Raw genomic sequence first — 24,512 nt, forward strand, 5'->3', positions numbered from 1 at the left:
TGAAATCTGACAACAAACATTATAAATAATTGAACAAAGTACCCCACAAAAGAGCTTTTATTTGTCGAACTTGAAACTGCACTTAAATATTCAAATGCTGAAATGGCAATCAAGGACTTTCATTTTCTCAAAATCTAAAACATATAAAATTGAAATTGTTTTAAATTGTTCAAATTGAACACCAGCCTTGCAGTTTCTTTTTGTTTACAGCCCGAAACGTTTTCCCAGCAAATCATCTTTTATTCAACACCTTCGCAGATAATATTCAACTATTTTAATTGAATAAACAATAGATTTCCAAGCATTTAACTGCCTAGATCAGAAAAAGCACACGCAAAAACATCTTCAATTTATGGCAACAGAAGCGCAAAGGCAGCTCTAATGACTTGAACTAACCTTCGGCAACAAATCACGGCTGACAGAAGCGGCGGTCGAAAGATGAAAAACAAATATACAGAAATATAAAATACAAATACAATGGCCAGCAGAAGATTTAATAAAGCACCACCGACACCGAAAGGCCAATCGAGAGAAACCTGTTGCAATTCCTTGAGTTTTGCCTCCGACGACGACGGGTTTTGTTTAGTTTATGCCATTCAGTGCTTTGTTTTATATACCGAACTACCAACTTTTTGTTGCAAAGCGCAGAGTTCTGCTGGTTTACTGCTTGTTCACAGTTTTTCCTCTGTTTCGGCATTAGGAGGCATGAATGTTCATTAAACCGTAACCGCAGCGGCAGAATCAGCAGAATCAGCAGAAGTTGTCAAGCTCTCGGGCTCTCGAGCTCACCTGAGCCGAACATTGCCGCAAATGCCAATGCAAATGCCTCAGGTGAGCCGAAGTCACCTCGAGGAGAGCCTATCAGTGGCATTTAACCAGGAAGGTGCCAATGACGTCTATATGCTCGACGAAGTCGGGGTGCCCTTTTCAGAATATATAGATAGGAAATACCACAAAAATATATGTATTTTTGAAGTTCAAACGATGTGATTGATGTGAAAATTTAAATTTAATTTTAAAACAAGTAAAGAAATAATTTATAAAAGATGTTTTGCTAGTAACATAAAAGAAACTAAAATATTTGATACAAACGATCGTATGATATGAAAACTGAGATTCATAACTAGCAACGAAGGTGTTCTTTTGAAGGCAATTGGAATGTTTTATTCAAAAGATTTTTAATCAGCAACATTTTGTTACAATTTTAAAGAATTTAAAATGTTTTATTTATACAATATCTTATTAATCAACTAATAATATTATATTCAGAATTTATTACTATTAACACTTCTATATTTTGGTTACGGTTATTCAATAATATAGAAGTGTTATCATAATGATTCACTCTTACTCTTAGTATTAAGAAACAATTCTATATTAACTTACAATGTAATTTTTAAAGCACTATGTAAAACAGATCAAACAAAGTATTTCCTCTTTAAGAACATAAGTATTACAGAATTCACTTAAACAAACAAAGTTCTTAAAATTTCTAATTAAGTGTGTTTAAAGTTTTGAAACAGTTCTAAATTCTTCCACTCTACCATGCCAATCATTATGGCCCGATAAATTGTTTAGATAAGTTCAACGTAACTTACACAATTTTGTTGTGCCTCTTAAGAACCCAGCTATTTATACAAAACTTCACATATACAAAGTATGCCAAACCAATTGGCTTTTCGCAAGTCAATTAAAATTTTAATTTCCCTTAAAGTAAATCGTAGTTCTTATTTATCTTTATGTCTGACAGCAAATAACCAAAATTGCCATAAAATAAGTAAGACCCTGGGGTTCTTTGGCATAAATAGATGCTCCACTCATTATACCCCGATCCTCGTCAACTGCCAAACAAAAAAAAAGGTTTCAGTTTACAACTCTGGTTAAAAAAAGGGAAAAATGCCAGCACGAGAGAGTCAAACGCGCTTTTGGCCTTCGGGCATTAAACTTGACGTAGCCATGGGTGCTTGTTTTTTTATGCTCCTAACTTTTTACATTTGTGGCAAATGTTGCATCATCATTAATACAAAACGACCGCAGCAACAACAGTACAATCGGTGATGATGTTTCGCTTGGTTTGCGTTTGTGGTCCCCCATCTATAAGGTGGCCCCCCGCACCTTCTATAGGCCACAGTCTTTCCACTTCTTTCGCCTCTTCATCTCGAATCGACACTTTCAAATGCAAATGCAGGCGATGATGACAGCTTCTCCTGTGTTTTCCATGTTCGACATCACGGGAAGAAATTAAGATCGTTTTGAAGCTGACTTTAGTACCAAAATGAATTATTACATTGCGAAAAACTAGTTTTTGCATTATATTTATGTTAATAATGCTTGTTTAATGTCTATAAAGAGGGATCATTAAATCTTTTATGATAATCTAGTATCTAATGAATTTTAATTCTTTTCACTGGCTGAAATTTTGTTCAGGAATTTTTATGTAGCATACAAAAATTCAGTATTTTTTATAGATAGTATAGAATATATATGTAGTATAGAAGTCTGAAAAAAGGGTCTAGTTTAATCTTCGAAAATTTTACTTTCTAGAGATGTGGCAGGAAATGTATAATCCCATCAATTAAAGTCTATCTCTATAGAGGTACTTTTAAAACCAAGATCATTTCTTTTTTTTAAATTGTTTGTAAACTTAGGATAAAGTAAAGTTACTTTTTTAAGCATTTGCGTTTGAAATGGTAATGGTTAAATTTACTTTCTAAAGATCACACCACAAAAGTCTGCCGGTTGAAAGGAAATTATAATCTCACCCATTAAAGTCAATCTCTGCAGAGGTACTTTTTAAGCCAGGTTCACTTCTTTTCTTTCCAAATTCCTTACAAACTGAAGAAGAGCTAAAGATATTTTTTTCTGTGCCCCCGTTTAGCTGTTGCGTTTGAAATGCTAATGGTAAATGGTTAATGCCGGGCCTATGCGAAGGTGCAGTTCATGAGTCAGCCCAGCCAGAAAATGTCAGTTTGATCAAAGAGCAGCAGTGGGTTAAACCTGAAAAAGAAACAGGCTGTACTCAGCGGCGACTGCAATTTATCACAGGTTGCAACAGAAAAATTTGTAAAATGCATTCAGGTGGCGCAAAATATTTAAAGCACGCCACCGGGGCCAGATAGTCCCTCCGACTTTAGTGAAGTCATTAAGCTGGAAGTTAGGTAACCCATCGGATGGCTCGCCATGAGGCAATTTTCCGAGCCCTGCAGCAGCCACAACAACCAACAACCAACAGCCAACAACCAACAACCAACATTCAGCATCCCAACAGCTGAGGCTGATTGAGCCGTAATTAGGCGGCTGCTTCATCGGATCTTGCCAGCTTTTTCTCAATTTTATTTATATCTCTTTTTCACCGGCGTTGTGTGTGTTGCAAACTTAATTAGATGAAGCCGTGGTTATGTGGGTCGCCTGGTAATCAACACCCGCAAAATGTGTTACAGATATACGCAGATAAAAGTATAATTTGAAAACTCCCAGCAGCAAAAAGCAGTCAAATTGACATGGACGGCCGCGAGTCATGAAATGGAATTCCAGGCACGTTGGAAATTAACCAAAAGGTGTATTTACTCGTGTGTATATATACAAAAAAAAAGAAAAGAACAGTGGCACAGAATAAAACCATAACCGAATAAAGCGAAAACTGGGCACGGTCCAAAAGGTGTTGAGGTGAGGTGACCAGCGACCGAAAAGGCCGAAAGACCAGGTGAACAACCGTCTGATTGCCTTTTGGAGATCTTTACAGCTACTTACTTATGCCGGTCTCGACCCATCTCTTTCACTCTCTCCCCTGCCGTCTCTTTCTTTTATTTGTATTCCTATATCCAGTGGCCAGAGGCACCTGATTTTTCTGTATTTTTTTGTATCTTCCAACATGTTGAGCACTCTAATTGTATTTGTTTATAAACAAAGAAAGCTTGTAGAAAAAACAATTAAAACAACATCGCAGTGGGTGGAATATGTATCTCGTGCTGTTGCAATTAGGGTTTAACCAACTGTAGCTGTAAATAAATTAAAATTGAAACATTATGAGTGCATATTTTACACTGCATTGAGGGTCTAATTAAGTAATTTAACTGGTTAACGGTGCGTATGCTTGTTAATAATTTAGCTCTTTGAAAATACATAGTATTCTATATAATTATATATGTGCCCTTGGGTAAAAAATAAAGCGTGAAGAAAGCGTTATAAATGATTGGGGAGGCTATTTCCAAAACAATTTTCACAAATATTAAAGATAACTACCCTCTTATTATCTTAAACTTTGACAATCACATTTATGTTAATACTCCATCATGATTGTTGGCTAATTCTGTTCACTGCCTTTCTTTACATAACTTTTATCAGCATTCACGGAACATTTCCTGTTCCATCTTTCATAAGTCATGATTATAATTCCCTCTGATTTTCTTTGAACTTTGGCTAATTTTTTGTTTTGTTTGAAGTTATGTAAACTTAATGCTCGCCGCATCAATGCTGGTAGCTCTGACTTTTGTTCATTCATATTTTTGCTGCCATCATCATCATCTGCCACCATCGTCATCGTGTGTCTATCCGTTGGCTCACTTTCACTGCCGTGGGTTCCCCCAGGGCTGTTTCGCGTTTGTTTTTATAGATATTTTTAGTTTTTGCCACGTCGATATCATCAATGAATAAATGCGATAAATGTTTATTATATTTTATTTAGGGCAATGTTTTTGTCCCCTCTGATAGCCATTTTGTGTGTAGTTTGTTTTACCTTTTTTGTTTTGATGGAATGCACAAAAGCGAATGTTAAAATTCATTTGTTAAATTATTTTTGTCAAATATCTGATATGCATAAATCTCCCAGAAACAGAAAAAATGCCCTTTGAACAGCAGTTGCACTTCTATAAATACGTAAATGTAAACATTTTTGCCAACGAACGGGCAAATATTTGTTAACAAAATATACATATGTGTAATGAATGGAAAATGTAAAATGGATAATGGGGCGGTGAGGAGCTAAGTAAAGAGTTACGGAAAGGTGCAAACATTCTGTTTTGTTATCCGTAATGAATGTATGCAAATAATTGGCGTATTGAGTGCAATGAATTTACAAGCATGTGCTTTGCTCTCGATATCTTAATATTTGTGGTGCTTTTATAAAAAATAAGCACGTGGCCATCAGTCAGACTTTTCCTTCCATTTCGATTTCGCTATCGATGATGTGTCAAACTGTCGAGCTATTTCATGGAATTCCGTATTAGTTAAGTGATTGATATGACGTCCGTATTAGTTTTTAAATTGGTTTCTTTTATTTCTTTAAAGATAAGCTAGCATTGATTATTAGCACAGTTCAAATTCAAGGCTATTGCCAATTTTTCAGCTTTTATTTATTTGAAAACAAAACAGAAAACTAGATAAGCTTTGAAAAATACTTAAGTTTAAGTAAGCTGTTTGAGTTTAAATGGTTAATCGATTTGTCTTTCAGTTCTTGTCTACCTCTTTGTACCTTTATAAATTTAATTTAATTTAAATAAATGTTGGGAAATCAAAATACTTGATAAAGCCCCACTCCTTAATTACAATACATAAATAACGCTTATCAAATCAAAATAGTTGATAAGGTAGGGGTTCTTAAATAGTTAAAATTAAACAACAATCAGGTTATAAGCCTTTGTAAGAAATGTTGGAAAGATATTTTAGCATTTAAATGTTTCTTAAAACGTATAGCTATGAATATCAACTATGCCCATATCATAACTCCATACATCTCGGAAATCAAGGTAGTAGTAGATTCATTTTCCTGCAAAATGTGTGCTGCAAGTTGCAATTGAGTGAACATGTTTAGATTGAAAATGTAATGTATCTGTTGCTGTGGGTAGCAACGGCAAACTTGGAGATACCGATACACTGCAACCCACACTCGCAGATACAGGAAAGTGCAGCCACACACTCTTCGAGGCCATCGCTATCGTCACTATATCGCAGCCGCTTCGCCTGCAACTTTTACAATCGCAGCTAATTAGCAAATTCATGCTAATTTCGAGTTGTAACAAATAAAATTACAACGTGCACGTGTCGCTTTATGTAATTAGTTGCAACATGTTGGCAAAAGTTTGAGCACTCAAGAGGCCGGAGATATAAATCCTCGCCTCGTTTGGGGTGATAAAGCAAAAGTTATGTCCCATGGGAACGAGAATGGGGAATCGGCGCATCCGGGAACCGAGAAAGCTGAGGAACCGCGAGGCGCATAATTCATAATGAAGATGTTGTAAAGAGCGATCGCTCCAAAGTCTAGACAAAGGGAGTGCTCGTTTATCACAATGCAAAAAGAGGGCTTCCAAAAGGGGCCGGTCCTGGTCCTGGGTTTCCAAAAGGAGGATGGTCCCCCGAGTCCAAAGGAAGTCTGCGCATAATTACAACTTTTAAGACTTGGTCCCGACGTCTCCTCCTTTTTTCTATGGACCATTGGGAGATGCCCACGGGACACGATTGGAGAGGTCTTAAAAAATGGCGGGAAGATGCTTAAAAGGACCATCTTTAATTCAAAATATGTAAGGAAATATTAGGAACCTATCTTAATAAGTGATATAATATATTATGAAAAGATTTGTAACTTAAAGATCTTTAATATATTGATGGAATGTAAACTTAAAAACCTATCCTTAAAGTTTTTTTGTTGAGGTGCCAAAGGGAAGTTTGAAATATATTTTTATAAGAATTGTGTCTTAAGGATTTTTATAATATATTAATAGACCGCAAACTTAAGATCCTAAACTTTTATATCTAATTTGGAAGATCTCATATTTCAACTTACTTCCCCTTCGTGTCACGAGGTCATTTCTATTTTTAAAACCGGGCAGCTACTGAAAGCCTTTTCAGGTCCAAATCGATTTTAGTTATTGATTGTAATGATTCCTTGGGCCCCATCCTTCACGATGCTTCCCCTTGGTCTCTATCTATCCTGTCCCAGTGCTATGATTAATTTTTGTGTCGAGTCAGGTTTTGTGTGCTCTTGTTGTTGTCGTTGGCTGCTGCTGCCTTTTGTGATTTGAAAAATTAGTGCAAACTGCAAATGATCATAAATCAAACAGTTTTGTTGATTGCATTCGAAGTGGCCACAAATTGCATGATTCTGCAATTTCTGGACTGCATCTCCTCGCCAAACCTGCAGTTTGCATTCCCCGGATGCTGCTGACACGACAACAACATTGGGGTCCTGTCCCTTGGCAACCGGGAGGTGGGGGACTTTCAGATGGGTTTGGGATGGGGCTAAAGGGCATTCCTGTCCATGGTAGTTCCGCAAATAATTCGAATTTTTCAGACGCAAAAACAACTATTGCCTGGCATTTTTATGTCCTCTGCGCTTTTATTGCTTGCCTGCAATTTTTATTGTATTGTAATTAAATTACGTGTGGCAAGGGGATAAGTGCTCTTTTAGGTTTAGGAACTTCAGCCGAGCCGGCTTTATCTAAACCTTAAAAATTCCGAAAACGTTCAAGTCTGTTTAGTTATGATGACGAGGCCCCGTGATAACTGGTTTTCCAGCTATGTAAATTCAAGCTCCGACTTTAGTTAATACTTGAAAAAGAGGCATCGCGTGTGTAGTTATGGCCACACGACCTTCGCTCATCGATGATTATGCGGGATACAGCATTGACCACAGCCACTCAAAACAGTTCAAGACAATTGCACAAAATTAACTCCCATATCCGATGATGATGATGATGATGATAGCCCCATGACGTAAGCCCAGCACTTTGCCAGTCGATCATTAGCAAATAATTTGCGCCATTTATTTGGGAAGCGAGAGTTGAGTGCTGGGATACCTTTCGACAACATGGAATCGTTCTTGTAATCGGCTTAAAGTTTATGGACCACCATTTACCTTAATGAACTGCCATCGAGGTTTTCAGCAGTTTGGGTGGTCAAATTCTGTAAGTAGCTTAAGGTCGATCGCCACAACATATTTTGTTCTCGCCCCTCTGTTTTATTTTTATCTGGCTTTCAGGCAACTTTGTCTGCGGTTGTTTTTAAAGCATCGCTAATTAGTTTTGCCATTTCAATTAGCCCGACGATGTGTCGTCGAGATGGGAGTTTCAGCTGGCCCATCTATCTGGGTGACTTGGTCAGCATATCCATATCCACATCCACACGACTGCTGCCCACACCACATAAATATATGTACGGATCGGCGTTCTTTGCCAAACTGTCTGTCCTCGTGTACCTTGAAGTAGCTGGCCAACACCTAACCGGTTTGGCAGAGGGAAAATGGCAAAAACCAGGAAAAATATGCGATAATACAATGTATGTGGGCGTTTGAATTGAACCCGAGAGAAAGCCAAGTAAAGTGGAGAGGAGAAAATGTAGGAAAGCCCGCTGGGGGACACTAAACCATATTGATTAGCCGGTGACCCAAAATGAAAATGTTTGCAAAACGTTTAGGAATCTCTTGTAGGCAAAAATGGAGATCAGGGAATTTCCCTGCAGGCCAGATTTTACTAGCTTTGAAAGGGTAATTTAAGATAATTAAATCGGAAAATTTCTCACATTTATCAAATAAGTAGAAGTTACAAAAATTAAGTAATAAATTCAATCATTATTTTAATTTTAAAATCCACTAAATGGTTTCTCCTAAACAAGCGGCTGATATTTATCAGGCCCATAAATTCCGAAAATTAATTTCATTTTTAGCATAATACCCAGACTAAAATTAAACCCTTTATGGCTATGGGAAATTTTCCACGTGCCTGGCCAAAGCGGAAATGAAAACTCCCCCTGCAAACATATGGGCCCAGTGTCATAAATTCACAGCCTTACAAAAAATAATTAAATACATTGTAATATATAACTACAAGCACTCCATTATCTTGTTGATAATGGGAAATTTATCGAGGCTTCAGCTAATGTTCTCTGTGCATACTTTCCTCTAATTGCAGCATTTGTGGTCACGCTCTGTAAGAAAATCCAGGAAGCGGGGAAGGAAACTCAGGCAAAGGTGAGCAAACTGGATGGAAAAACAAACAAATTTTCAATGTCAATTTGTAGTTGGAATTTATGATAGCCATTGTTTTGTGCGCCAAATATGGCTAACAATTTCACTGAACATGGCCGGCTACTTACGGCCAACTAACTGGCCAAGAGACCCGGCTATCATTGTCTCGATTGTTGTGTGGCTGCCTTTTATTTATTTTCCTTGGCTTTTTTTGTGTGGACCCTGCTGTCGCGGACCCGGCTCTCGCTCTTGGCCTCGTTATTGTGCCAAATGGCCATAAAAGGTTAATTGGGTCCTTAGCAACTCGTCTGCAACAAATAATGCAGGCATTCCGTAGACCTGGGCGACTGCTTCTTCTACCTAGGCGCGACATAGAAAAATCTTAATTAGTTAATTAAAACAACAAACAACTGCAGTCGCGAAAGGAACTGGTCAACTGCTTCAATGGTCCTCTTTTTTTGCCCACTTTTAGTCCTCTTCAGGTCTTTGAAGTTAGCTACATGGAGAAAAATATCACAGGGAATTTTAAATGACATCCCAGAACCGAATAACTGACTTAGATTTTATAAAGTAGCTGCCACTTTGAAGATATAAATTATAAAACATTAAAGATCATATTTATATTAAGAATACAAACTAAGAGGTGTAGATCTGTATATTAATTTGTGAAGGATATTATATTGTATATTTTTTCCTCTGTGCACCTTTCTGTTCTGTTTTCCAAGGGCTGACTGCAAGTAGTTCACTTGGGCTACTGCATAATTCATTCGGTTTTAATGACATCGAGGCGTGGATGCTGCACTGGGATAGAGACACGTTGTCTGGTCCTCCAAAGATCTATCCATTCGCCCCTTCAAATCCCTCGAGGTGACATTAAACTATGAAAGGCATTTAGTTTAGCGATTTATATAGGCGACTTTTTGACAGTCTTATGTCGCCCAGACCCAGATACAGATACGGATACAGAACCAGATTCGCGTTGTCCGCAGATAACGAGCTGCGAGCAGCTGAAATGTTCCTGCAGCCTCATTAAATGGAGCGGCAAATGTTTATATATATTTATGTGCCGGCAACATTCGCCCCACAAATACTCGTTATCCTTTGGCCATCGTCGATGCAATTGCCTGGCAGGGATTTATTTGCTTTTAAGCAGTTTGTAATTGCCGTACATCCAATCCAACGTGCAAGCAATGTAAGCCACCAGTGATATGTGTGTGTTCAGTGGCAGGAAACGCCAAAGGGTTCTGAGTTTCGGTCCAGAGCAGGCAGCTTAGCTCCCAGGGGAGACCAAATTGATTTTACCTTAACGAACCGCATTAAAACGGCAGAAGTGCAAATAGATTTAATGAGGAAATGGGCTGAGGGATACAGCTGTTGGAATAACTCAGAGAAAACTATAAAATAAAAGGGAAGAGCTACAACAATTACTATATTTTACTTACATTTGCTTTTTTAAATCGACTGACCACACTAAATGCGTAGTGTGACCATGCCAGCAAGTGGAACTAACTGTTTTTTTTTTGATTATTTATTTATTACTTGTACCTATAAACGTTATCAAGCTGTCAAAATGCTGAACTTTCTATATACACTTTATAAAAGGATTAATAATTTCAAAACTTAAACTTGAAAGTTCAGACAACAATTTTTGCCAAAACAAGCAAACTTATTGACAGTTTCTAAGCCCAGTCAATTTCCATAAACTTTTTATGCAATATCATTTATGATCTAATTTGACTCATCTCCATTTCCCCTTCGTGCGACCTTTGCCAAAAAATGTAAAAACTTTTGCTGTGAGCAAATTGTTGGACATGGCAAACCTCTGCGAGAAATTCGCACAAATGTTATTTTCAATTTCTTCTAGCTCCGCAACTTTTATCCTTCCCTGATTTGGCTTCCTTTTTCCCCCCCTTTCCTTCTTGACCACAAAATGTTAGCCCTAATCTGATGGCAGCCGAAATGAGTAGCCTAAAAAAGGACAAAGTACAAAAAACATATATATAATGGAAGTATTTTATGGGCCTAGACATGGAAAAATGACCAATAGCCATCGGGTGAGGGTGAGGGGTTGAAAAAGGCGTTGTGTGTGGCCCACATACGGAAAATGAAACCATTTTTGTCATTTGACAGGCTATTTTCAGGCGTAACATTTTCGATTTTCCAAGCCCTCCGCTTTTCATTTTCCGCCACAACGCAACCGAATTATCTCCCCCGAAAAAGGGGCTCTAAAAAAATAAGAGAAATAAAATGTGAGCAGTCTGTCCTTTGGTGACCCCAAAAAAATCCTATATAAAATCGGACGATGATAGTTTATACAGCTAAAAGCAGGCATATATGTGTGCGGCTAAATCTGTTGCCATTTCTCATGTTTTAGGGCCTGGCCAACAGAACTGCCAATCTGCCGGGCCTGCGATGGTGTGGAATATTTAATCGAGCTGCCACATTGAAATATATTGAGTGCATTACCGAATCCAGCAGCCGCTCACAACTCAAATCTAGCTTTGGGCTATCATTTGATTAAATCTAAATCTGTTTACGAGCCGTACTTTTCCCGCCGCTTTTCCCTTTTTATAGTCACAGACCCCGTTGCGAGTAATAAATTAATTTTCCCCTCTTTTCCACTGTTTTGTTTTGTTTCTGGTCTTTTTGTTTGCTCGGGGTAAACCTGAACAAACAAAATTAACGCTGATAACTTGTTGTGTGTGGCTCGCTCTTTTTCAGTAGTTTGGCAAACAATTTCAGTGGTGGTTTGTTTTTGAGGAGTTTTGCTAACGAATTAGGGGGCATTTGAGTATTTGTTTGCCAGTGTAGAGAGGTAAAATTGAAAAGTTTTGCTCTAAATAGAGGTGCTAAATAGTAATCATGGTCAGAATAATTTGCATAAATTGTAAAGCTTACGCTTTTTGAGTATATTGCAATTTAATTTACTGCGAGGTGACAATTTGATTAGGGGATCAGTCGTAAATGGTATGTTACACCGATAAGTCAAATTTTGAAAATTATTAAATTATTTCTGATTCAGGGAATGAATGGAATTAACTTAAGAACCTAAAAATATAAAATAAAATATATAAAATATATAAACATTTTTTATACATTTTTCAAAACATTTCCTTGCAACCAGGGATCGTAATATATAAGTAAGTTAGTAATTTATTTTTAAAGATTATTTTTTGATTTCTATTATAAAAGTTTCAAATAACTTTTATTTTACGGCTTTATTTTGAAAGTAGTTACTATCAGTTATTTTTATCTTCTTATATTAAAATGTCTTTCATAACAGTTATCAATGACTTTTTAACATTGAATTATTTTAGATAAATAATTTATATAGAGTAATTCATTTATAAATTGCATAGCTGCTAGTATTTTCAATCGGTAAAACCTATTTGTTTCAGTGTAAAATGTTTAAGTTTGTTGAAAATTAGTTTCTTATTCAATTTGCCAAAGTTGATGGCCAAATGGCCAAGGGCCAGCCGTATTGAAAGCGGCGAAATGCAATTCCCGCTCTGAAGTGCAGGAAAAACCAACAAAAATCGGAACTCAAACAAAAGCCGAAAAGGCCAAAAGGCGGCGGGTCCAAAAAAGCAAAAAAAAAGAGGAAAGAACCGTGAAAATCGTGAAGATGCCGCCGACTGGTCAGGTTGAAAAATGGCTCGGCATGGAAATGGAAATGGAATTGAGGGCCCGAATGGCGTTGACTTCGAAAACTGAAACTGGCAAAAAAGAGGCAAACAAATAAATATCGAGGTCGTGCAATAAAACTGAGGGAAAACGGACACTGCAGGTGGAAAATGCATGCATATGCAAATGAACAATTGATTTCCTTGCGGCTCATTTCGAGTTTTATTTGAATCGAATCTCGCTTTAAGGCAGGGTCTTTTCTTTTCTGCACTAAGACCTGCTGCGCCTCTTTTTCCTCATTTATTTTGGCAAACTTGCTTGACCCCCAAAATTAGTTTGCGGTTCCTGCTTGTTTTTTGGCAAGGCATTAGACTTTAGACAGGGGAATGTTGACCTTGTTTTTGGTTGTGCAAGTGCAAGGTCAACAGAAAAGCCCAAAAACAAAATAGCTGAAGTGGAATCAGAGCGGAGAACTGGCTTGGACCAAAAACCGAAGCTGAATCTGGGGAATTCTGATTACGTTTCATTTGAATTCTTTGCGGATTTCTCGCCAGACCTTTTTTTTTCCTACTTTGGGCCGGGCCAACAAGTTTGGCAAGTTTCTTTGGGACAGTTTGCTGAATGAATTAGGCAAAAATATAGCTCGACTTTTTGACAAGTTTGCTGGTAACAAAGGAAACGATTTGTGGCCAGTTGTCATAGATTATCAAATCATGTCTGGCAGCCAAGAAATGGGAAAACAAATTTGATTTCTAACTTATGCGAATCCGATAATGATGATGATATCAGATGGGCAAGTTGGTTTAGCTCTGAAGGCTTTAGGGAATTTGCGCAGAAAACTTTCCAAAATTTTAATGACATTTCTAATGAGTTTCCATGCAAATTGGCAATCAGCTCGTTATCCCCCAAAGAGAGAAAGACGGAAAATCCATGAATCTTGTCGACTGGCCATTATTTAATTGCACTTTAATAGCCCCCACGTACACTCATCCTGTAATTTATTTTCGAACAATGAAAAGTGCACATAACATGGGCAAAAAACGAGATACAGCCAGAGAAGAAACAGATGTTAGAGGAAAAACATTTAATTACATTTTCCACATGTGTGTGGAAAAGCGTTTGTGGTGCCCGTGCCCCCGTTTGTCAAATTAAGAGCCATAAAAAATGCGTGGCATGTGAGCAATTGTCGGCGGGGATCGCCTCGGATTGGTGAGGATGCAGCTGGAACAGGTCCTCATCGATGGGGCTACGTGAACTGGTTACCTGCCTCGCAAATTAACAGTTAAGCGCCAACGGTAAATAATTGTCAAAGACAACAACCAGTCCAAAGACGCTGCCTGCAAAAAAGAGTAAAATAAAGCGTTTCGTGATGCACCGATCTCAGGCAAAGTTGAAGTTGAAGATGAAGTCGCGCGCCGGTTGCATTTGCCATCGCAAATGAGGTTTGACTGGTTTCCGTGACATGAACCAAATGCCCAAAAGGAGTTCTGCAAAACACAGTGGGCCCTGGCTTTGAAAGCTGAGAAGAAAAAGTGTAGATTTTGTTAGAATTGATATAAGAGACTGTGCTCACTGGATTGTTTTACGAAGTCATGGCAACTTAAACATATCTTAAAACACATATAAATTAATTTAATACATTAATTCATATTTTTTTGTAGGTTGCCATGAGTCAAAAAAAATTGCAATTAGAAAGTCCCACCATAAGTATGTATGTGATATGGCTATTAAATAAATATATGGGTACAACTGATTTTCCTGCTTATCAAATTGTCTGGAGCTCAAAATAAAGTATTTGCTTTAATGATTTGAGTGTCTGCGTAAAATTTCCAAAGCTATAAATATATGGAAGAAAAATTTTACACTGATACTGGGACTTCTGCGGTATTTGATAGTAAAAATAAATTATTTTCTTAGGTGCTTCATTAATTTTCCTGTATTCCACTTAAAAGATTTGCTAACATAATTAAGTTCCCAAAAGCCAAGCTTAGCTTGAACATTTTTCACTATGCAAGGCCACACTGCGTGACTAGTGTGACCAACTCATTAAAAGAATCATAATTTAAAGAAAATGTAATATTTATAGCCGCCTAATTAAATAGCTCTGCAGCATGAATTTAACTTGACAATTCTTTCCCAAGACTTCGCCTTCCATCTGTGAATTTTCTATTAAAACATATATACGAAAGCACCGCCACAGGCTAATCAGCATTATTGCATTTAATACTGATATTTTCTGGCAAGGAACCAAGTTGGTCTCGCCGCAGCAGAAGCGTAGACCAAGTCGAATTCAATTACCATCCGTAGAGATTTCAATTTGAGTGTGGCTGCCTGCGATTCTCACTGTACCTGCTCGGGAAAGAAGACCTGACTGTCTGTTAACAGCGAACCCATCCATTCCCCACCGAATCCCCCCGAGATGCTGGTCTGTTTCCTAGACTGGTAATTCTAGTCGCCTTGGCAACTTCGCGCTGCTGGCGGATGTGCAAATATTTTGATTAAATTTTCTCCATGGCAACTTTCTTTCCACGAAGCGAGGCTGCAACTGCAACTGCAGCGGCAACCTCATCATCATCAGTGGTGGAAATGGCAGTGGCAGTGGCAGTGGCATCCATCTCCCACTTTTCTGGGTCTGGTGTTCTCAGCCCCTCTTTATATGGTATGTGCGCATCTGCACTTTCCCCCCTCTGATTTTCAAACTCGTTTCGCCATATCCTAGAACTCGACTTACGGGGATGGACATAATCCCCAAAAATTATGGCCCAAAGTTCAGGCTGAGGTCTGACCCGCTCCGACACAACGACTTCATTCCAATGCACTCGAGAGCCAAGAACTCATTAGAAACTGAAAAGTTTTCATTTGCCAGCGAATGCAAATGAATATTAAACTAGGGAGAAGGAGTTCCTTGTGGCTGCGTTTTAATAACTGTGGATTAAGTCTGCATAAATAATAATGATTATAAACTGTGTGAACCGCAGCCAGCGTGAAAATGCGCAGCCCGGAAAATTCTTCCCGTTTCCCACCCGCGTAAAGTTTCCGCACAAGAAAATGACAAATGATCGTTGGGCAAAAAGTATTCAAAAAGTAGCTGGCAGGGCAAGCTGAAACCGTGACAATAAACTTTTCTTTCCCCGGTTTTTCCTGCTTCTTGGCTGTTCAAAGAAAATTCGAAAAATTCTCGGACTTTGTTATGCGTAATTTGAGGTTTCTTATACAGCGAACTCGAATCCCCGCGGGTTTTCCGCAGGCGGGACTTTAATTTGCAGTTAAGTGTTCGGCGAATTATCTCTGCAATTATTTCTGAAGGCTCTGATTAATGCAGAGCATAGATAAAGCCGGTCGAACTAAAAGCAATTTGCTGGGAAACTACTCTCTTTGCCTCTTCGTTCTTCATGCCCACCTGAGCTACCTGCCTATTGTATTTAATTGTATCTTATCTGGGCAGCGGAACAAGAGCGAAACCTAACTAGACTCATCAGGGAACGCACAAATTGCTCGACTCGCTTATCAGTCAATTAGCCCGGCGATAAGACGCAACACGAAGCGAAAGAGCAGGTGAGACAGGTGGGAAAGGTGAAGACAGGTAGCCCACGGGGAGAATAAAAGTGGGGAGAAGTCTGCCCGTCACTGTAACAATGAAGGCACTTATCAGCTCCAAGGTTACATACCCCAACTTTTCTGTTTCTGTAATTTAATTCCAGGCTGTGTTCCCTTATCGCGCGAATACTGAAAGTTTCAATCACCTATCAAGCCGGAAATAGGGTACTTTTCAGCATAAAGTGAAGTGCAACTCACCAGGCAAGCTTGTACACATAAATAAACGAAAAATATACTTTTTAAAACTACATACAGATAAGAATAATCTACTTTAGAAGGTAAAAACATATAAACAAATTAGCTGTGGTAGAAAAAAAGAACTTTAAATAATATCGAACTATCTCAAATGCATAGATAAAAAAAATTAATAAACGAAAAAGATATTTTTAAAACCAACTATAGATAAGAGTACCCCACTTTTCCAAGCCAAATAAATTAATTCGTTGTGGTAGAAAAATAGAATTTTAGTAAAAAATCAAAGTATAGGTGTAACATGCAGAGATGAAACATAAAGAAATAAAAGAAAACAACCCATATATCACAGTAGCCCAATTTTGAAGTGAAACCAAATAAATAAATTCGCTGTGTTATAAAAATGGAATTTCAGATGAAACTCCAAAATTTAGGCTATTATATGCACAGATGAAACATTAGTACAATCTGCCGATAACAGCCCCGTTGAACTGCCATCGATATAAATTCCTACGAATATTTCAGCTGAGAGCCGCGAAATGTAGGCTAATGAAAATATCTGCAATTCTAGTGAAATAAGCATGGGAACCCTAATATCCATTCGAATTCGCGCTGGGTAAATCGGAATAAATTCCTGCATTAAATACCCATTTAGAGTGGCACAGGCATATTCCACCAACGACAGATATTATGATATCTATGGCCGAATAGCTGCATTTCAAATTTAAACAGCCCACCGAAAGACCAAACCCCAAAACCAAACATTGCGCATACGCCGCGTGAGCCGCAGCCAAACGAGGAGCGCCTTTTAATTAGTATAAAATACAAATTTAAACGGGGGAATATTTAAGTTGCTGCCTGCTAACAACCAGAGAAGTCATCAATAATGGCCTGTCGGGAATTTTATTATGAAGGCAGTGCGATAGACGATAAGTACTTGCGAGTGACTGATTTAGACGCCGGTTTGCGACTGATAAATACCAAAATTTAGGCCGGCAAAATTGACGAGAGGTGACGGCTGAAATCGGGCAATTAGCATGCTGTTGCCGTGTATTTCTGGCTGGTTCGAAAATAATAATTGAGATTGTCAACATTTGGTATCAACATTTGACGTAACCCCCCCGCCTGTCTGCCAACTTTAATCGCTCTATTTTGCCAGGGCAAACTCCGGCGGAGTGTTGCTGTTTTTACAGCTGACTGAGGACATGACATGCTGGTTACCATGCCCCTGGCACCCCACAAAGTCTTTCTCCTTTGTTTTCAATTTATAAGCGCATACAACGGAAATTGCCAACATGGCAGGGGGGAAATCATAGGGGGTCGCGGGCTGGATGTGGATGTGGATGTGGATGTGAATGTGGATGGCACTTGAACCCAACGAGCCATAACAAAAGGCATACGAAGTAATTAACTAGTATTTATTGTATGCACACATAGTTGCCATGGTTAGTTTGCCCCGGCAAAGTCCCGCAGCTCCGGGGAGTGGATGAAGCTGCCCTCTAATTGATAAGACCCCCGGCTGGATTGGCCCTCGATATAGGGTCCCTTTCCGAAGGGGTTCCGTTCCGGCCAGCATGTGCAGTCAATTACTTTGGGCCAGAATTGCAATCTCTGCTCCTGACCACCTTGAATGAGTGGCGATCAAGGCCCCGACTAATGTTTATTAGTTTTCATCTTCTTTTTATTCACATTTTCCTTAATAGACTGCGCATAAACCCGGGGCTATGGAAAATAAGGCAAATTAGGTAGGCTACTGTGAGTACACTTGGCAAAGTGCAGCTTAGTTTTTTTTTAATGTTTATTCTTATATATATATTTTTATTTTATCTAGTAACTTTTAACTGAAAACTACAATATATTTCTTAAACAATATTTTTATAAGAAAATGTTAGTTATAATACTGGGTTTCAATTGCTCAAAGCTTTTACTTGGAGCACCCCTGTTCACGTTTGTATCGTCAACTTTGCTAGGAGTGCTTCGACCAGGGTCCAGTAATCCTGTCACTAATTCAATTGAAAACAATATCAAACGCAACCTCAGGCATTTGCCTTTCACATAACCCACTCCGCAGGCACTTTGAAGCCCTCGCTAATTGGATTAGCATCGAAGGGTATTCAACTGCGGTTAGCAGGCGAGGGAACCACAATTTCTTGTTTTTGCGACTGTGGTCGCTTCTGCCGCTGCTTCTCCTCGGTGGATGCACTGCAACAACCTGACACGCAACTTCGCTCTCTGTGGGGCAACCACTTGAGCTCCTCACCTTACCAAACTCGAATGTGCACTTAAAGAAGTATTACAGAACTCTTTAGAGGTTTGAAAGGGGGTAAAAAATAAACTTATGCTTGGCAGATATTTGAATATGCTATTTCTGTAAAGAAAGGTTGGATTGCTTACTTAATACTTAAGAACATATTAATCTTGATATTAAGAACAATATGTTCTTAAGTATTTCATCCTTACATTTTTTGATACAGATAGATAACTGTATTATCTGCATAAATAACAATTTATCTTTTAGGAAATTATTTTATTTATTTATTGTACAGTTATAAAATCTTTTTGTCAGTATGAACGATGTTCAAAAGTGACATTGTTATTACTTGAAAGATTTCTTTTGCTCCTTATATTAGGAATAATATTTTGTTAAGTGTTTAGACCTTAAATACCTTCCTTAAACAGCTAAATATAGGTTTATTTTTATATTTAATAAATAAAACTCCATGTAAGTATTTTGCCAACATGGTTTAAACATTTAACAATGTTTAAAACTCTCCAGATAAGACCTTTTTGGATGTGAAAACGCCCTAATGAATGCCCAATTCAGGTGCAATTTTCCCCGCATGTTTGGCACGATGGCCTGCATCGGACGTAGAATCCACTGCCCTGTGAATCCACCTCCGTCCCGTTCTGTTTGGCTGGCCAGGGGGCTCAAGTGGCGTGTCCATGTCATTTACCTGGCAGCCACTCAAGTGGCAAGAGCAAAGGGGCACAAAGAAGGGGCACGGGGCAGGGGCAGTTTCTGTGGGCTCTGCAGATCGGTACAAAGTTCCGATGCGGTTTTTGCTGCAATTATATAATATTGACATTAGTTGCATGTTGGCCGTCGCTTTATGTTTGTGACGAGGCCGGAGATTGAGGGCTTCTTTGAGCTTCGAGCTTCGAGCTTAATTGCAAACTGCAGCAGCACCGCAAGACGAAGATAAAGATGCGGCATCATCAGCAGAAAACCAAAATCAATATTATCGTTAATGACTCAATTACTTGATTTGCGTTTCATTTTAATGGCTTAATGTCATATAAATTAATTAACCCAGGCCCTAGAGGGTTTTCTTAGCTCTGCAAAATGGAATCACAAACTGATGGATATTTATGCATCTCTCCTTCACAGGCACACTTCCCAAGGGTTTTCTTAGCTCTGTAAAATGGAACCACAATCTGATGGATATTTTCTCATCTCTCTCCTTCACAGGCACACTTCCCAACCATCCAGCCGTTCCTAAAAATATTCGTTCACACATATCCAGGCGCTTCAGACTGATTGACTGCACAGACTGCCATAAACCATAGACGATATCTTCCAAGAGGACAACACATATCAAAAACAAGGAGAGAGAAGGAAAACAACCAGCGATTGGAAAACGAGAAAAACATATCCTGCGTCATAAATCATTGCCAGGCTTTGATTAATGTTGCGTATACGCAATGTTGTCGGCCCCCGAGTTGGACTCTAACTAAGTGAAAGCTCAAATCGCTCAAAACAAGAGGGAAACACAGATAGAAAAGGCTTCCATTAGCACCTTCTGGGTCATAGGCGACAACACCATCATCATTATTCTCGGCTGTCGCAGTTGAAACCTCAGATCCCAAGAACCAAAGATGGCCTTCATCTGGCGACGACGTTCCACGACGATTGTCAAGCTGGTGGCCTTCCTCCTGGCCATTTGGTTCTGCATAGCCTTCCTGGTCTACACCGATGACACCCACCGAAGAGCCTCCCAGGATGGGGGCGGCGGCAGTGGGGCGGGCAGCGCCCTGGGAGGGGGCGGGGCCGGAGGTCTGGGCGATCCCATTGCCCTGCCCCTGAGGAATGAGCCCGGCGGCGAGGACCTGGGCGGCAATGGGAATGTCATCGGCGGAGGGGGTGGTGGCCAAAAGCAGGCTCGCGACGAAGCCGACATCCCACCCACCGTGGGCAAACACAAGGTCGACCACCAGGCGGAAAGGCTGCGCAAGAAGGTGGCGGAACAGCCCAAGAAGAAGCCACAAGACGGTGAGTCTGGGTGGTTTTAATTGAGCATGTGAACAACATTTATTATGGTTTATGGGGGTGGATATTTAGGGTGCATGCAATAACACCCAGTGTTATAACGCCCATTTTATGATCTCTTTTATTTCTAAAATTGCACTGGGCGTTATTGCATGCACCATTTAGCTATTGGATTTCGCTTTAGTAAAAGTTAGTTAGGTAAACCATCAGTGTAGCATCACATTTGAAAAAGAATCTTAAAACCCCCCTCTCTGGTGAAATATTACTTTAAAGTTTGTGTTAGGAGGAAATGCTATAAAATATAGTTTATCAGGTAATCTGGTCTAAGAATTATTCAGTAACCATAGTCCATGACTTACCAGTTTAGATGGTTAGATATACAAATATAAAATACCTATAGGAATCATTAGCTTTTATTAAAAACTAGGTTTATTTAAAGAACACCTTGATAACTTATATAAGAGCAATATGTTTCCATTTAATTTTCCCAGTTGTACAGAAAACCCAGCTCATTCTATACATTTTCCAAAAGATTTGCCTAGGGTTTCCCTCGATTCTTCGCATTCTTGGCCCATTAGTGCCCACTGCACTTTGCATATCGGAATCCCTCTGTTCTGTGTTCAACAATAAGCATTTATATTGAAATCAGTTGCACATTTATTTCCGCCCCAGGACCCCGCGATTTCCCCGCCGGCCGACGGACTATTCAGCTGGATTTTTCCGGTCTTGTTATCGACGCCAGCGATTCTATTTTTCCTCGTGCAAAACCCCACCCCCCCCCCCCCCCCTGCTTTTTGCATCCACGAGTTGAGTTTTTTGCACTTCATTTCCACGCAATCGCTTGCAACTAATTCCCATCAATTCAATGCACACGCAGGCGAAATTCCCACCCCTTTTTTCCACCCATTTTCCCCAGCCTGAATTTCCCCGCTCGTATTTTACGGTCACACATCCTCAGTCCTTGTTTGGGAGATTGCATTTTGGGTCACCAGCCCGATGCGATACAAGATGCTGAAAGAAGCGTACCCAAACGGGGGGATAATAACACATATTGCTTTCCTGTGTTCGATACTCCCGGCCCCCCGACCCGCAGATTTCCTCGCCTGGGAGGAAAACTGGCTGCTGTCACACTTCCTCCTTTTGGCCACCGCCTTTGTGCCTTTAAGAAAATTTCTAACAAGTTTTACAACAATGTCGAAGATGCCAGCGGCTAGCACTAACAGCCCGAACAACCCGAACAACCGAACAACCAAACAACCCGAGCAACAACATGCAGCACTTAACAACTTGGAATTGCTGCCAAACAGCATTTTCAATGTCAGGGCGAGGGAATCCAGAGCGGGGTCTACGACTGCCCAGAGATAGATATTCGCATTAGGCTTTTGGCGGGGGAAAATAATGTTACTTACTAATCAAGTCAAGGCTTAGGAGCTGGCCCTGGGATTTTACTCAATGGACACTTGACTGGCCGCCCAGGCAAATCAATGAAGCCAGACCAAAGCCAACCAGCCATGAATTTCGAGGAGGAACAGGGGGGCTATGGCGATCGAATGGGGTCTGGGAATGGGATGGTAGTCCGTAGCTTGTAGCTTCCTGTACGTAGACCCTCCTTCATCTATTGCCTCGCATGTGGAACAAGCATTTAAGATTGCATCAGCATGTGGTCGCTGGTTTGGGTGGACAAAGGGTTAGGGATCCCGGGGTGTGGAGGAACTGAGCTGCGAGATCTAGTCTCCCTGGCAGACAATGCACGTATTTGCAATTTCGCATATCATGTTTGCATCTCTCGCTCCTCGCTGCTCCTTCATCATCATCCCCATTCCCGTTCCCATACCCCTATCATCATCATCGTCATCAGCTTGGTCGTGGTGCAGCATCTGCTCATCAGCGTTGAGGTGGCAAAGCTACAAGTTGGACCCCGATCCTTGGCAGCAAGTCCACAGATCCGCAGCATCGGAGGCATCAGCAGCTGCCCCATGGCGTCAAAATTGTGTGCAAGCCTACAAACGTTTACCAACACTCCCAGGAAAAGGGCTCGCACAGGGCGAACTATTGATTTCCAGGCACAGTGATACTAGTATGGGGGTTTGGGGCCTTAAAAATGAAGGTGAACCGGGTTTTTTAATACTGGTATGCAAATATTTCCAAGCCAGATTATCAAGAATCTGCCACTAGTTGTTATACTCTTTATTATCTTATGATAAGTTAAGATATATTGCTTGACTTGTCCTTAAGATTAGAAAATACAATATTTTGTTGCTTAGTTGGTTATATAATATATAATATTGCTTTAAAATTTAGCCGAAAGCACGTAATCTAACGGCATCTTCGAAATGTTAATTTATAAATTGCATGTTTCTTTTTTGAAATCAGAATAGACGATTAAACTGGTTTTATTTTACACATCTGGTGAAATGGAATACTAATGGCTTCTATTCGAAACTTGTTTAAACTCTGAGGCTTTGCATTTGATGAAACCAATTCCACTTATCGCAATCTTCAACAGGGTCTTTTGAAAGCAACCCATTAACTTTGGTTTATGGCTCTGGCAGAAGAATGCCTGAGACTTCGCTTCAGAGAGAGAGTCTAGAACACTTTTACAACTTGGCATGTGGATCAACTAACAATGGGGTTATGGTCATGAAATAGATCATTCTTCCGAGGGTCGTAACTTTGCGTTCTCTCGATGGGGGGCTATGGTGGAGTGACCACTGTGGCATACTCCTCCATCTGGGCTCCTTTCGCAGTCGCAGTCCCTTAAAGTATCTCGGCCCTGTGTTCATAGCTGGTAATTAGTGTTGTTGTACTTATTGGCTTTGGCCTTGGGGCGCGTTACCACCACCGAAATGGCTAAAATGGGAAGAGGTTGCGAGTGGCTGCAACACGACGTTTATCGCGCGCTCGCATCGGGTTCTTAAGGCAACTAACCCCCAATGCCCCCTCCCCGGATCGGTCCCTACTATATTATAATGCACCAGGGGAACCAGCCTGCTGGCCATGTTATCTTGATCGTTGGCCCGTTTTCCCTGGCCACCTTTTACCTCCCGATCGCCTTGGCTGTATGTTTTTTGTTCTGCTCTTCATATATGCATAATTCTTGTTTTTACAATTTAGCAGCGATAATGATTTTATATATACATGGCAATATGCTCACGCCCCCCTTTGGGCCAGATTGATTTGCCCGGTTTGAGTGCTTGCCCCGTTGCTTTTAATCAATGCTAATCCAAGGGCTTGATTTGTTCCCTGGTCTTCGCATGTCTATTGCTATTTATGGCCCACACACACCCAAAATATATATAATTATGCTTATAAAGAGGGATCCCTTTCCTAAAATCCCCTCAGCATTAGACAAAATAACGGTACTTCTGGCATATTATGTTACTTTTATGCGGAAAACATGATGATGAAACGCAGGCACGCAGGCGAAACGCCCGATATGTCAGATGCCTTCCCATTGCGCCCCCGATAGCATTTGTCATGTGGCCACGCCCCCTTCCTCTATGGCATATCGCACATAGGACCCCCATCCATCCGCCCACTTTTCCACCTGCTGTCGCTGTCTATAACAAAACATTTATAGCTTCCTGTCACGCTCAGGCGTGTCCCTCGAGCCGTGTTCGCTGCGATTGTCTCCTTTTGTCCTTCCGCCCAGTCCTGCTTAGCCCCCGATCCCCCTCTCAAATTCCCATACCCCCGCCCCTGCACTCGACCCCCTTTTGGCAGCTGCCATCACATGGAAATATAACGCATACGCCACGCTGAGCGAGGAATTTCACAAAAAATTGCCGACTTCGATTTGCCAAATGCACAAAAGTTGAAGGAGAACTTATACACAGAGGTTGATACACAGAAGTTGAGAACAAAAAGTTGACAAAT

The 24,512-nt window shown here is 40.0% G+C and overlaps 1 protein-coding gene across 3 annotated transcripts in view; it reads left to right on the top strand.

The window, feature by feature from the left end:
* The window catches only part of Pgant9 (polypeptide N-acetylgalactosaminyltransferase 9), a 64,079-nt gene that overhangs the window by 7,449 nt on the left and 32,118 nt on the right, over positions 1–24,512 (top strand). For 2 of the 3 annotated variants that reach the window (XM_036813021.3, XM_036813019.3), the window contains exons 2-3: positions 8,901–8,959; positions 19,839–20,639. In XM_036813021.3, the coding sequence (XP_036668916.2) occupies positions 20,246–20,639 (394 nt within the window). In that variant the 5' untranslated portion in view covers positions 8,901–8,959; positions 19,839–20,245. The remainder of the gene's footprint in view (positions 1–8,900; positions 8,960–19,838; positions 20,640–24,512) is intronic. The other variant, XM_036813020.3, reaches the window with a different exon arrangement.

Source organism: Drosophila suzukii, chromosome 2R (genome assembly GCF_043229965.1).
Source record: "Drosophila suzukii chromosome 2R, CBGP_Dsuzu_IsoJpt1.0, whole genome shotgun sequence".
In the NCBI taxonomy this organism is placed as follows: domain Eukaryota; kingdom Metazoa; phylum Arthropoda; class Insecta; order Diptera; family Drosophilidae; genus Drosophila; species Drosophila suzukii.